The sequence below is a fragment of the Chelonia mydas genome, chromosome 1 (genome assembly GCF_015237465.2).
Source record: "Chelonia mydas isolate rCheMyd1 chromosome 1, rCheMyd1.pri.v2, whole genome shotgun sequence".
NCBI classification, from domain to species: domain Eukaryota; kingdom Metazoa; phylum Chordata; order Testudines; family Cheloniidae; genus Chelonia; species Chelonia mydas.
The window spans coordinates 146,700,994-146,716,500 of NC_057849.1; the positions used below are offsets into that span (position 1 = coordinate 146,700,994).

Here is a 15,507-nt window from a genome sequence, read left to right on the forward strand (position 1 = left end):
AGCATAACATGTTCATACAAATATTAAATTCAAGGTCTTTCAAGGGTTACATACATTTTTATATTATTAAGATTAAGTTGCCTCTAACTCTGATATAATATCCATATTTCTTGGAAAAACTACAGATTTCAGAGAAATCAATTTACTAATAGCACCCAAAATAGCTTGGTTACTTGTATCTTTTAAGCAATGCCAAACTATATTTACTGATACTGTACTAGCTTTAGTGCACCTTACCTTTCACAACAGCTTGAAATAATGAATTGATTTTAACCTATAAGTAATATTTTAGACTAAATGTTAATTTCATTAGATAGGCCTAGATAGGATTTCCAAAGAATGTGATTTTTAAAAGGGTAGAGCATTCAAAACATGCACAAATCCCATGTCTTACTTTGGGGCTAGCTCTGAAGGATCACATATGCAGGGAGCCATGGTTTTAATGTTTATGCCATTCAAAAACCGAGGGTGTTATGCAGCATGTGATGAGCATACGCCCATGTGAATGGGGCCTGATATAAACTTTACTTTTCTTTAGCTTAAATGGGAATTATAGTAACATGACCTAAGGTAGCTTTGTCTCTAACCCTTATTGCTGAGAGCAAGGCAACCTTCACCCAGTTAAGCCCCAAACAGTTGGTTTTCCAATTCCTTGTTAGTAAACAGGCAATAGAAAGTTGTAAAGAGGCCTCGAAGTGTATTTTAAGAAATGGTGAAAGGATGTGTAAGCAGTACATGTAGGTGAGAAACAATGATAATTCTTTGGACTATATGTCACATCGAGGAACATGTCAAGGCCTAACAAAGTGGGAGCCATTTCTGCCCTCCAACTGTTACCCCAAAGGAAGGAGCTGAGACAACTTCTGTAGAGTCATTTCCTGTTTATCCCATGCTTTTTTTGTATATTTTTTGGAACACACTCTGCTTGCAGTTGTAATGACAGATATTGTAAAATAACTTCCAATTGAACGGGACTTTTCAAACTGACCAAGGGTTAAGCTTGTCCAATCTTGACAAGGACTGCACCATGCTACTGGAGTCCAAGACAAGTGATGCCCTGATTTGCTTGGAAGACCATTAAGGAGGTGCCATAGAATCACAGACCCGAAATGTTAAGGTAAATGTGGAAGATGATGTGTTCTCCTTGGGCCACCAAGAAACCAAGAAAGGAGATCTAGGAGATCACTAGGAGATCACTCAGCAGCTTCCCCCCCACACCCAGGACATGGCTCAGCAGTGAGGCTGCATCCAACCCTGACACAGTGCAAGGACCAAGAAAAGCTGAGACTGCTACTTTCCAATGTTGGTCCTATGGAAAAAGGAGAGTCTGACCAGCCAAATGCCCAGAGAGAGCTACTGGCATGAGGTACTCATCAGAGACACCACCACCTGCTCCCCGAACTCCAGTCTTGACTCTCACACCCATCTGACTCTGAAGCTTATGCAAGCTGAAGAGTGAACTTTTTTCCCTTCTCTGTCCCTGAAGCAACCTTTTTCTCATTTTTGTTACTGTGTGGGGACATTCACCTCCAATTATTATTTCTCCACAACATTTTTTGAGGTGTGAATGAGAGAGCACATGTGAGTATTGCAATGACTCTATGTGAGTATAAATTTATATTAGAATGGCACCATTAATCATTTCCTAGCCCAACTTCTAAGAGAATCCCACCTTAAATGACATTGTGTCCCCGTAGGTTATAAAAAATGTCAGTGGAACCATTCTACTCTATAGAGAGGAAGCAAAAATTGCTGACTGGTCTATATCAAAAGTAGGGAAATTAGACTGGGAAGGGATCCAAGTGTGTAGTCACTAGGTACATGGAACTTCGGAGCAGTATAAATACCTCTTCAAAGGTTGAGAGATAAAATGACCACTGCCTTACTTTCCTGAGGTTAGTATTTGTATGAATTGTATGTGCGACATTAATCTCATGATTTCATTATTGGCTGTATCTATTTGATAACATGATTATCTAGTGACACAATTCAATATTATTGTTTATTCAGTGATTTACTGACTTAATTCCAATTGTAACCTTGATTTGATCCTTGTACATTCTAATTCTTAGTTAGTAAAAATTTAAAACAGTTAGCCTTAGAGAGCAGTTCAACTGATTTTCAGTTTGTTTATTAATTTGTAATGAACCCATAAAAAGCATAGAAAATTTTATTTTTCTTTCATATTTGCAGCTGGGCCAGTAGCTATGAGAACAAAAATAACGTAGCCAAAGTATCTGAAAGCCATTTGGCTCTGTTTCTGAATTAATACCTCATCCCTCACAACCAAGAGCCACATGAGACATCTCAAAGGGAGCCAAGATGCGTTTCCACCTCCCACTTCCACTCTGGCCAACAGAGCAGAACTACTGCAGACAAGAGCACAAATTTCACCTTTTAATGGGCTGTAACAGATTCTTCTCTGGCACGCAGTCCCTGCAAGCATTTTCCGTCAGCCAGAACAACGCTGGGAACTCCCAACCTGGGGCCAGAAATCAATACTGCCCACTGAACACAAACTCTGGCTGAGAGAACTACCTAACATTAACTCTTAGGAGGCTGGATTGTCTTAAGATGTTTTGCACCTTCAGGCCAGGCCAGTTGTCTGGGGTGAGGGTAGGTGGGTAACAGGAAAAGAAAGATATGTGGCCAGTGTAGGAAAGGCTGGGTCCTCCTTATCTATTCTGTTTTACTTTTCATTTTCCTACATCACAACAAAGCCAGCAGGAGGCAATTGATTCAATGCAGCAGCAGTGGCAGTCTAATTGAAATGGCTCCAGACTGAAGCCCCGGGATAATGTGGAAAGTAAGCAGCCCTATTGTTTGGAGAAGGGAGGGGCTTATCTAAAAGACAGAGCAATAATTCAACAAGAGGGCTGAAGAGAAGGGAGACAGGTGACAATGGTGTCCGTGGGAAGGGTGGGGTAGACAGGTGCTGAGTACAGCTGGGTTACCTTTTTCGACTGAAACTTCATTTTGGCAAAAAATGCTGTTTTGGCATCACTCAAATGTTTTGTGAATTTGAGTTAGTTTTACTGAATTGCATAAAAATAAAAATCCAAAATAATTTTAAAAAATTAAATGTTTCAATTTTTTCCTTCAGAATGACTTTTCATTTTGAAATTTCCTTTAATTTTACTTTAAAATCAAAAACATTTAAAAGTGATCAAAACATTTCAATTTTGTCACAATAGTGTCTCATTCTACCCAAAACTGTTTTTTTCTATTTTGTTGCAATTGTGAGAAAACCAATCATCCCTTATTCACACATCTTCAGTGCTGAGTTAACTCCGCTCCTGTCCCTTGATTTAGAATCCTAAAGATCACTATATTCATCTTGAGGATCCTAAAAGGTTAATGCTTATTAAAGCCTTTTTAGGACATAGCATGTTTTCAGTCAGTAATTTCTTAACAGCAGCAGCAGAGAGACAGAGAGAGATAAATCATCGAACTAAATATAAGGGTACAGGCAGTCCTCGACTTCACAACGTTTTGGAATGGACACCCTCATTCGACTTACGACAATGGATTTTGACTTTATGACGCTCAGTCCTGCAATGGAGTCTATTGCAGTTCTGAGTTATGACATTTTGACTTATGACGCAATTTTCAGGAACCAATTGTGTTGCAAGTCCAAGGACTGCCGGTACTTCCTGTTTAAAATAGCAAAGCACGGCTATTCAGAGCATCAGAAATTAGTGATGGAAAAATCTATTAGATCATCTAGTTCATTCCTCTGTTAGTGTAGGAATGTTCCTTACTTAGCCTAAATCCTCCACTTCAGCTTTAAATCAGTCAGGCAAATGAGGTTACTGCTACTACTACACCTGGAGGACTATTCTCTCCTTATATGAAAGTCTTATAGGATTTGGTAGGTATTAAACTAATAGTTTTGCACTGAACTGTAACAGAAATGACTGAAGAACATCATAGTTTAATTCAAATTGATATCCGCACTGTAGGCGTCTTGAACAATCCTATAGAATTCTACTGTAGGAATGTCACTTTGTATGAAATTAATATATGATCCAAAACATTTACAGTAAAGTTCTGCAAGGTTTATAGGACTTTTCCGTTAAGACACAGTCTAATGTGTTTCACTATAAGTAATAGTTCCTAATATTCATGCCACATTTCACAATGTTAAATTTAATTCCATTGTCCCTTATACCTTCCAGTTTTTACCTTTTATTCATGTGGGGTCTGGGAGGGAATCACTCTTGCAAAATGTTTCAGAAATTATTTTTCCTCTACAGTCTACTGTAAAAGGATGTTTTCTTGCACGCTTGGTCCAAAATTAACACTAGCACTGAAGTATGTAGCTATTTTGACCTCTCACGCATAGGAACCATAGCTTAACAGCACTTAATGAGGAAGGAAACCATAGTTTGAGAATAAAAATGAGGATAAAATGGTGTCAGAATGAATGACAAATCAATGTTGCTCTTTTCTAGATCCAATATAACACATTAATAATGTTTGGGGTTGCTAACAAACTTGGCCTAAACCCATCAGAAAACAGAGAGAATGATCTGGCTGTAGAACTGTTGCCACAAAGGAAACATACAAAATGGGAAGTGGAATTAATATGGCTATGCACACTTTAAATGTGTGAGTTCACAAGGCTTTGAGGAACTCATTGCAGTAGTTTCAATTCAAAGAAGGTTTGCACCCTCTGAGCTCCTCTTCTGCTGAATATGTTCTAATTAACCCCCAGGTAAATTTGACAGCATCAAATTTACCCATTTGATTACCCAATCATGAGAGCGCCTTACCTGTTGACATATTCTGCAGTCCCAGAGGTTTTCAACCAGTCTGTCCATCTGTGCCATGAGAATGCTAGTTGGTTTACTCTCACATCAGCCTTTTTGGGGTAAAGGAGGACCCTGCTTCACTTTTAAATTGATGAATCTTTCCCTCCCTTAGTGCTGTTCAACTTTAGGGATAGACGGTACATGTGCTCACAAAAAGATTGTTCTTCATGGGATAAATGGAAACCTTGATAGGGTAAGTGCAAACCTACCTTCTCACCCTCTAAAGGACTTATTGTGTGAAACAGGCTTTTCAGCAGAATGGAAAATTAGATAAAAGGCTTTTAGGACCTCTACAGAAGACACAACAGGTAAAATGTAGACTCAGACTCTAGGGAAGGTTTTGAGTTGTTAAGAAGGTCACATGATTATGAAGGAGTTTGGATCTGTGGTCAAAATATGGATGAAGCTTCTTGTGACCATGGGCTGAGATTTACGTCCTTAATGAAACTGGAAACAGAGTGGATTTTGTCCCAGCATTTCACACAATTCTAGGAGAAAAATATATTTTGAAGAACATTACTGAGAGATTGTATAGGTGTCCAGTACATAAAAAGCTCAATGTTTACCCACTGTTACTACAGAGAAGTATTTGTCGTATCATAGTACTTTCCATTCCAACTAAAGGAACAACTGTGGTATTCCAGATACCACTTCATGGTAACTCAGGAAAACTGATTTTTTTAAAATCTAGTAGTTAATTTTGTGTTACTAATGTCTTAGTTAATTTGGAAGGTCTAACAGTGTCGCAATATGCGAACAAGGGTTGCACAGGCTTCTCCCCACAGCTTTGCCAATACATTTGCCTCCTGACCTGAAACACTTCTCCTATTCTACTTCTGGGTCTATTTACCTAAATGGAGATTCACCCATTTATACCAGCAGAGAATTTTACCTGGCTTTTTAAAGTCAGCTTATTTACAAGTTTCCTTAAGAGTCTTCAATAATTAGGCTATAAAACAGAAAGCATTCCAACTACATAACTCTAATATTGTCTTTGTTAATAACAGAATCAGAGACTTAATTTCTTTGTTCCCATGCTCCCCTGTCCCCACCTTTCAGAAATGAACTTTGTTTACAAAGGAAATTAAGTGAGCACTATTTGAAAATAAATCTTTTTTTTCTATTGAAAGAGATAAACACAATCAAGAGAAATATCGAAGTGTGTGTGTGTGGAGGGAAGAATCCTGTAGCTCTCTGCAAAGCTTTTCTATATATCATCAGTAGCATGCTAGCCGGTTCAAAAGGGTAATAGGTCTCAGTGCAGAAATTTTCTCATAAAAAGATGGTACTTGGTTGGGTCCAATAAGGAAATCTTTTTTTTTCCCACACAGCAGCCCACGACCTTCACAAGAAAATGCTCCAATATGAACCAGCTGCTTTGATAACAGAATACAAGCCTCCAAGGATTACAGCAGTGCTTTCTGGGAAAGAGAACTGTTGCCTTGTTCAGAATTCAATCAAAACCTGAATGTACCGAGTAAAAAATAAACCAAGGTCATCATTATTCCTTCTCATTGTGATTTGGCTTTCCTTCAAACTGCATACTCTGTATATCTGAAATAGCAGCAACGCCTCCATTAACTGAGATCTCCAACATTTAAATCAAAGTATCTTTCAGAATAAAAGGCCGAAATGTCAAAATTCCAATAACCCTTAAATTCTTTCAATTCCCTAAACTGTCTGAAAGCTGAAGAGTCTCTTACATGGATAATGTCTTTAAACTCCCAGACAAACACACACCAAAACAACTATCTTAGAATTTGGCACATGACTATGCAACCAGACACTGAGGCACCTCAGTGGTTTACTGTGTATTCAAGGTCAAATGTGAAATCAGTCACTGTTTTTTCCCCCACAAATAATAATAATATTTTTTACATTTCATAAACTAAAGCATGACAAACCAATCTCAGGGATGGGGAGACATAACATCTCTGCTTATTGAAGGCAAAGGTTTTCTTTTCTTTTTCTCTCTTCTCCCCCCCCCCCCTTCTTTTTAGGTTTTTATATTAGGAATATCTCTTTGCTGTTTTTAGTAGATGATTATTGGAGGGCTAGAGGATTGGAATGAGATCTTTCTCATCTCTCAGCTGGAAGAGTACAGTGTTTTACTTATTGATAAAGAGATCTTTTCTCCCAGTTGTTTGTCAGAACTTGGAGTGAAATAGCTAAGACAAACATACAAAATTTTGAATTGCCTTCTCATCTCGCTCATACAGTACGGCAATCTTTTAGTTTCATGTGGTTCATTTTCCCAATAGTTCTCCGGTCATCCATACAGCCTTTCAACAAAAGCAGGGTGGGCAAGATTTCATGTATCAAAAACAATGTAGACCCTGTTTATGTACAGCAGAGCTTTGAAATATATAAGCATGGAGTTATTTTTTAGCTTTGTTCCCATTTTGATTTTTTTAAAAAAATTAAAATCAAGCACAAACTAACACTATCCCTCTTAACACCCTCTCCCCACCCCAACCTCTTACAGTCCATATCCTCTGCTGTCAAAGAAATTATGCTGATTTACATCAGCTGAAGATGAGACCCTTTAGGAGCAAAAACTAAAAAATGTTCAGTTAAGCGATCAAAATTAAGCTTGCATGTCCAACCTTAATTCGGTCTTCTTGTGCATTTGCAATACAGGATACAGAAACATATACTGTTTATCAAATAATATCCCCTTTTTTCCTACAACAATAGATAGACCTATGTAGCATCTTGCATTACTGTTTGAAATAATCTGTTCTTCCCTCAGGCAGAAGTGGCCTGACACAAGTGATATGTATGTGCTGAAGAGAGACTTATTATTTCTGTAGCAAATAATCAGAAATAGAAGAGACTGAAAAAGATCCCAAATTTTGTAATCATAATGCTCTAAAAGCTATTCAATATATTAAAATGGCTCTTCTATCAAAGCAAGAGAGATTTTGATTAACTCCTCCTTCAACGCCAGCTCTTTCCTTCCAAACATGTGGTTAAGAATTTTGTTATTTGTTACACATGTGGCAAGTATCTTGGAACACTGGGCTTTAAAAGGACTTGAAACTAATACTTGAAGACAGAATGAAAGCCATAAGTATTTCCCATCTCCTCTGTTCCATGTGTTTTTCCTCGAAGGTTAATGAATATGTTCTCTAGTATAGCCCAGCTGGCAAGCAGTTATTAAACACCACAGTCTGCTAACCTTTTCTTTTTCCTCTCCACTAAGCACACTCTTCACTAAGGTAAGGCTGCTTAAAATTCTTGGTGCTGTTCTGCTTACTCTAACATTGATACAGCATTACCACAAGTGGAGTCTTCTTAATAACTCTGATGATATGAAGTTATGCTAAATTTACTAAGAAGTCTTTTTCAGTGGTTAACTACAACACAGCACAGTGGTTATCCTTCTACATGACAATTAGACTTTGGGGTGCCATTTAATTGAAAAAGCACTGTAAAAAAACCCAACAAGTCAACCTTTTCAAATCACAGATCCTTGGTTTGCAATCCATTTATTGGTAGAATTCAAGCTGAGTTTGTTTATCTGGTAATCACTGATAACAAATGTACGAACCTAATCCTGCTCCCAGTGACAACCATTTATAAATGTGGAGTCTCTTTGGATAATTCTGAATCTCAAATGATTTCACTCTTGATACTAATGCTGTTGGTCTGGGGTTAATCTCCTTCATAAATATTGTACCTTTACAATTCTACCTCATGAAATAATCCTACATATTTGACTCAGTCACTAACGCAATCATACCTTTACACCAAAAATAATGGGCCAAATTCTCAGCCCCGTCAGTTTCATTCCCTTTTGTGCTGCCTGAGCTCCACTCACCTACAGTAATCCTCACCTGGCTAATGGCCCTTAAGGAACCACAGCCTGTTATAAATCAGGGCAACCCCTACCCTTCTCCGAATTACATAGAAACCAGGGCATCTTAAGAGTCGGGGAACTATTATTCACCTATTTTGATCGTTTCGGGCAAAATCCTGAGCCTGGCCCAAAACCTGAGTGTCTGGCTCAGGTGATGGGCAGATGTACAGGACAACTGGGGAGGCAACCTTCCCCACAGCTGCATGGGTGAGGAGAATGGGCAGAGGAGTGAGTAGAGAGAGCGAGAGAGAGACAGGATCCTCTGTTCTTTCCTCAAGCCCAATATACCCTGCTCTGATCTGCCACCTACCATACCACATCCCCTTTTGTACACTAATTCCTCTGCAAGGGTAGCTCCTTGTGATCATAAAGGTAAGAGCAGGAGTTGCTCCTTATGACACACGTACAAGATTAAATATTGTACTGAGAATTCATTATAATATTAGATTATTTTCAGTTATACTTGTCCAAATCCATGAAGCGAAGGAAGTTTCATGGATGTAACTGTAGGCAAAATCTGGCCCCACTGCTTTCAATGTGATAGCATGTGTATAACTGAGAAAAGAATTGGGCCTGTTCTGGTATAGAAAGGTATATAGTGATTGATATTAATGTCCCTGAGAGATGGAGGATTCTAAAATGAAGGTTAAAGTAATCTAAGCTTATTTTTTTAAAAAAAAATAAGTCTGTTATACCTGATTTTCCCCATCACTTTGTTATTATTTATAGATCACTGACAGAGTGCTTAACACTGTACAGATGTATAAGGAGAGACAGTCCCTGTCCCAAGGAGGTTTCAATATAGTTCAAACACAGACAAAACAATCAGACAAAGAATACCCAAGGTGACAGTAACAAGCTCAAGATGGGGAAGGAATACTGGAGACTTTGCAAAGGTCACTCTGGAAAGATTTCAAAGAAGAGTGTCTAAAGGAGGGATCTCAGGAGGAAGACAGAAGCCATCTGGTGCAGGAGAAGGGAGAGAGAGCTCCAAATGGAAAGAGGAAAAAAGAGAAGAGTAAGAAAGATGTGATAAGGGAGGAGCTTTTTAAAAAGAGAAAGGAAAGAGGGAAAGAGAAAGAAGAGAGCAAAGCTATGTGCAAGTTTGTTACAGCACTGAGAGTGAGGACAAAAAGCTTGCTACCTGGTGTATAAAGAGAGAGGACATCAGTGAAGGGATTCAAAGAGACAAATGATCTGTTCAGTGCAATGGAAGAGCATACGAAATTTAGGAACATTATGTTGGACACACTTTGTAACAACTGTAATATACCGTGGACGTCTTTTCTTTTTACTTGAATATAACAAAAAAAGGGCCTCGACAAAATCTAAAAAGAAGTCAAAGTTAAGAAAAAACCTCTAGCCCTGTTAAAGGGGCAAATACAAAGTGACAGGACCACAGAGACATAGTACTTTAAACGTCTCCGGTTCTCAGCAGATACCACACAGCTGCGTATCTGAGGCTACCAGTTTATCCCGGTACTTAGAAGGGGAGATACCCCTGGGTAGCTCTGTGGCACAAGTAAGCACATGACTTTTTCAATGGCTTCTGACATGAACGCTCCACCTGATAAAAAAAACCTCCAGTCTCTTATTTGTATTTTTCAAAAGTGGCACAACCTCCAGATTTGTGTCTCTTTCATTTACTTTATTCTTGGGGTGAAAGTGTACCCCCATATCCACAGAGAGGAGACCAGCCACACAAATCTCCATCTCATGGTAAGCAGGAGGTCCATATTGTGGAGCTGAGAGGAACTCAGCAGCCTGGGGAGGGGAGTGCATGGGATACGGGGGATGTACATTGTCCCCTCTCCTCCCCCACAGAGCTTAGACATAAAAAATAACAGTGGGTGGAGCTGTATTATCTCTTCCACACAGCTGTCCCATGCAGCCCTGCCACCTTGATGGGATAATTGGGGGTGAACTCCACAAGGGGCTCCCCACAGAGATGCCCCCTCCCACGAATACCATTCTATATGTTGTTTCATGGAGGAGCAATCTGCCCTATATCTGATGTACAGAGGTTGACGAAGGTCATTATTATTTTATTTCTGATAGAGTTCCCTGAATACATTTAGGTGCTTTACACATAAATAGAAGAGACAAAGTTTCTGTCCTCAGGACCTTACAATCTGGTCCAGCACCTGCCAATGCAGGATTTTCCCTACAGCACTAGATGTAATACTGGATCTACCCTTGTCCAAGTGTCTCAAAAGATACAGCTATCTATTTAAAGCCAAGAATGTTATTTATTGCCAAGAAGCAGAACCAGACTTAGCCTTCAACCAAAGCAACGCACAAAAAGACCCTCACTTGCCATAAATGTCAAAAATTGAATTGAATTGTAAGCTATCTTTCCTGTCAAACATGATAAAAGTCTAACACTACATTTGAGAAACTTCATCCGACTTAAGTGAGAAGCAACTGCATGGTTCAGTATATGCAATGGAATCAATTCAAACTGGCAAGACAAAAGCAGGAGAGTTCTGGTAACGGTTCAGGGGTGGGTCTGAGGTGAGGGCAGAGCTCAGAAGGTATACCACACAGAAGAAGTGAGAACTGCAAAATAGGTCTGACCAGATTTCTAACAATGGCACTTCACTTATTTCTTGTACATTCTGTTTTTTTTTCCCCTTTAAACCACCTTTCATTCTTTTACTCATCATCCTTTTTAATTTCCTCTTTTTGTTCAAGTGAAAGGACAGCCTTTAAATGAATAAACAAACCTGACAGAAAATGTGCCGGTTCTCTGCTCCTACTAGAAAAAAGCAGAACAGAGCTCAGCTGCTGCTCACTTTGAGTAAAGCTGGCACCTCCACCCCCTCAGTTAGTTGTGACCAGCTACTTTAATAATAAGGAGAGGAGATCTCACACTGTATATGTTAATTTAGGGCAGTGAAACAGTTTATGCCATTAAAGTTCAAAGCAACTGATTAGTTCTTTGATGTGGTGCCAGATTATTAAAACAATAATGAAAAAGCTTCTTTTTTTTGATACTGGTCTGTTTCCTTCAAAAAATCATATTAAGTAGTGAAACTCTGGAAAGAAATGTATTTATTTTTATTTCCATGAGAGCGGTATTGAATTTATGGAATACTTCTTTCAGTATAAAGGGTTTGTAGTTTATTTTTTACAAAAAAGTTAAACATACAAGACTACTCCTTTTTTCCCATTACTCTGCTTTTTCATAGTTGGAAAGTAAACATTGAAAAATGCATGCTGTTAGCACGCTGTGCAGCATTAGCAGATTACGTCAAAGTGAGTATAGTGAAAAAGTATTTCAGTCTGTTCATACTTACAACAGTCTTCCACTTCCTCATACCAAAGCATGTGAGCAGAAATGAAATCTCAAGGCAAAACAACAACAAAATATTTCTTGGCAAAGTATGTTTCAACTTTACTGCTCCAATAATTTTTGCAGAGTTTTGCTTGTGTCTGGATAATGATGATTATGTCCCAAGAAGCCACACCAACTTTAAAAAAAAAAAACCTCTTCAGTGTACTCTTTAGTTTTGGTGTAAAAATAACTGCTTCTAAGATCTGGAGCCTGTAGGGGGGAAAATAAGCGATCCTGACTTCCAGTGAGCCGGCATAATAACTAATGCCAAAGTTCTGTGGAGGCCCCGAGATGTTTCAAATTCCAGGACCTGCGCAGAAGCAAATAACTATGCTTCCCTCAAAACAAGTTGGTTTCCCATAATAGGACAGCTTATGAACTCTACATATAAGGCTCTGCTTCTAGGATGGCAAGTGTAGCGGATTTAAATGATGTCTAACAGCTTTCCAAGTAACATCGACAGCAGTACAGAACAGTGGATACAGTCCTGCTCTCCATTCTACTGCAATATATGCCCTGTAGAATAGATTTTGTTTCAGCAATAAACACACAGAGATTGGAAGGTTTTGTAGGTTACATAATTTTCTTTCCTATTTGGGGGATTATTAGAGATTCTGGTTTATTAGTGTCTAATCTCATTTTCAGTTTATATTTTGGGAATTTAAGGGTCTCCTAAAAAGTGTTTTAAATTGTGATTGTATCAATTTGAGCAGAAATTGTGGTTTTATGTAGAAGCTATTTGTTTCTTAAAGAATTCTCAGAGCTTGCATTTAACCTTCCTACGCATAAAAAAAAAGCCAAATGCCACTCAGTCTGCTGTTATACACGACCAAAAAATGACCCATAAAGGGCACAAACAGGAAATTATATGGACTGTAACTCAGAGAACAGCATTAACGGGTCATGAATTACATTGTAAATCCATTCAAAGGAACCTGGTCATTTTCTGCTTTTGTTCAGAGTTTATTTTTTAGAATCTATTCTGGAAAAAATGCAATAGATATTTTATTGTTTAATTTAGTTTAAGTGGAAGACTGGAGTCTTAAGTTATGATGAATACAAAAGTATGACATTTCTGGATTATCTATCCAAAGTTACACATAGACAAAGAAGATAATAAATCCTTAAGAAACTTTGTTTTCAAAACTAAGACACAGCCAACCTTTACAACAACTGGAATAGTCTGCTCTGATAGCTACACAAATGCCCAGGAGAGCCTGGATGTACAGGACATGTAAACAGACGCCAAAGGATTAATTTGCAACTCACAGGAACCAAAAGTCATGAACTGATGTTGAAAATAATCTGAAGCAGAGCACCAGTGGCAGCCTGACAGCAGCAGCAATTTGAGGATTTGACAGGGAAGAAGGTTGGGGAAACTAGAGCTGTAAATCCAGGAATTGCTTTTTTATGCAAAGCCTCTCCTTTAAAATGTTAAAAAAGTTTGCACTTGATAACATGCCTTTACCAGCAACTAAGGGTATGTCTACACTACCGAGCTACATGGGTGCAGCTGCACCAGTGTGGTGCGGCTGGTGAAGACATGCTATGCCAACGGTAGAGCATTCTTCAATTGGCATAATTACTCCACCTCCGGCAGAGGCGGAAGCTACGTCGGTGGGAGATGCTTTCCTGCCGACATAGCCGACATGGTGTGAACAGCGCTTTAAGTGGATGGAACTTATGCCAATGCAAGGGGTGTCATTTTCACAACCCGAGTGATGTAAGTTACATCGACTTAAGTGGTAGTGTAGACCAGCCCTAAATCTAACTTCCTGGAAAACAATTATTTAATTATGATTTCCCTTTCAGACACTGAGCCTCTGGGCTGCTTTGAAATGCAGGCTTTTTTTTTAAATCATGCCATTGTACTTTGGTGGAAAAATAAGTTTTTGAATGGAAAAATATCATTGCACCAGATGGAATAATTTCTATAACAGGACAGGTCCCCAAATAAAGAAACAATATTCTATGTAGTACCAACTCTGTAGTAGTAATCAGTACAGAGCAGTGATTTCCCAGACATTGTACTTTACTATAATATCCAAATAAAAAAAATCACATCATTCAGACTAGTGATTTAAGTAAAGTAACTTCAGAAAACTATTCAATCTATATTAAAAAGTTGTCAGAGATGAATGAAAAATATGGGAATCCAAGTCTGTCGCTCCATTCAACTCTCAGGCTCGTAAACAAGCTCTTTCTGTGTTCTTGTCAGTATTTGTAAATCTAATGTATCAATCGGTGTGGGAAGAGGTGTTTAGAGTTCTAGGAACATGGCACCAATGTGAAAAGAGGAAAACTGGGATGTGAATCTTTGAAGCATTAATGTGGAGCTCTCATTTTCTTAGGTTGTTATATTAGGCTCATATTCTTTCTATTTTTCACCTCTTGTTGTGACAGACTTAGCTGTCTTTTAGCAATAGGAGAACAACCGTTCTTCCATATCCTTATCACAGCAAAAGTAAATAAGGGGTCTTTTCATTTTATTATAAGACTAACAAAACCATTCCGAACATGGAACCACGAAAGCAGAACTATATGTTTACTTAGTTTTCCAAACCTGTATATTTATGTATTAAAAAAGGGAATACACTGTAGAAATAGCAATATTTGCACAGAGCGCTGATTTTTATATTCCAGGACCCCAATTTGGTCTGTGCTTCATGCAGTGGAAAAAAAAATTTGAGGCCAAATCCTTATGTCAGCACCTTCACAGCCTCAGCAGTGGGGCTAGGCACTGGGAAGACGCAGGAGAATATTTCCCTACTTGCCCCTCCTCTTTCCCAGGCTACAGAGAGGCTGTGCAGCTTCTTCAGCTGGGTCAGTCTATTTATTCAAACAGGTGGGTGTGCCCTTTGCACACCCCTCACATAAGCCACAGAACCCAAGGATCCAGGCAGTTATGGGTCCTCTGGTCTAGCCCCCAAAACCCTCTGCACTACAACAGACAGAACTTCCCCAAATCCCATCTCTATAGGCAAACCCACATCAGTTCCTTCAACAGGGGACGCATTATGATCCCTGAAACAGGGGCAGATTTGTCCCATTATTACTAACGTCACCTAAACTGTGTGCTTATGCCCCTTAAATTCAGTTCTCATCCAGGGTCATTTTGCATGTTAAGTGTCCTAGCTGGTGGTGTCAACTTAAATCCAGCTGTCTGTCTTTAAAGAGATTGGGCCTGTATTTTGTGATTATTATTAAATTATGGTAGTGTTGAAGATGCCCAATCCAGATTGAGGCCCCTTCACTCTTCACTTTATTCCACTCTATGTCAAATATGAATGATTGACAGGTTAACATATGGTACATGTCCATCCATCTTGAACACAGTTAATTGTATGGTGGAGGCAGTGCAGTCCAATAGGTAGAGTAACGCATTAGGAATCAGGAGATGCAGATTCTGTTCCAAATACTGGCAATGACCCACCGTGTGAACCCTGGTCTTTGTTCTCCCATCTTGAAAATAGGGATAATAATGCTTACCCACT

General features: G+C 38.8%; 1 protein-coding gene across 7 annotated transcripts in view; it reads right to left on the minus strand.

Moving 5' to 3' along the window:
* Positions 1 to 15,507, minus strand: part of DMD (dystrophin) — a 1,912,888-nt gene that overhangs the window by 1,814,820 nt on the left and 82,561 nt on the right. Inside the window, exon 1 of one of the 7 annotated variants that reach the window (XM_043538018.1) lies at positions 11,976 to 12,410. The exons of the other annotated variants lie outside the window; for them this stretch is intronic. Within the exon in view, the coding sequence (XP_043393953.1) occupies positions 11,976 to 12,006 (31 nt within the window). The 5' untranslated portion in view covers positions 12,007 to 12,410. Of the gene's footprint in view, positions 1 to 11,975; positions 12,411 to 15,507 lie in introns of those variants that run through there. 7 annotated transcript variants of the gene reach the window in all.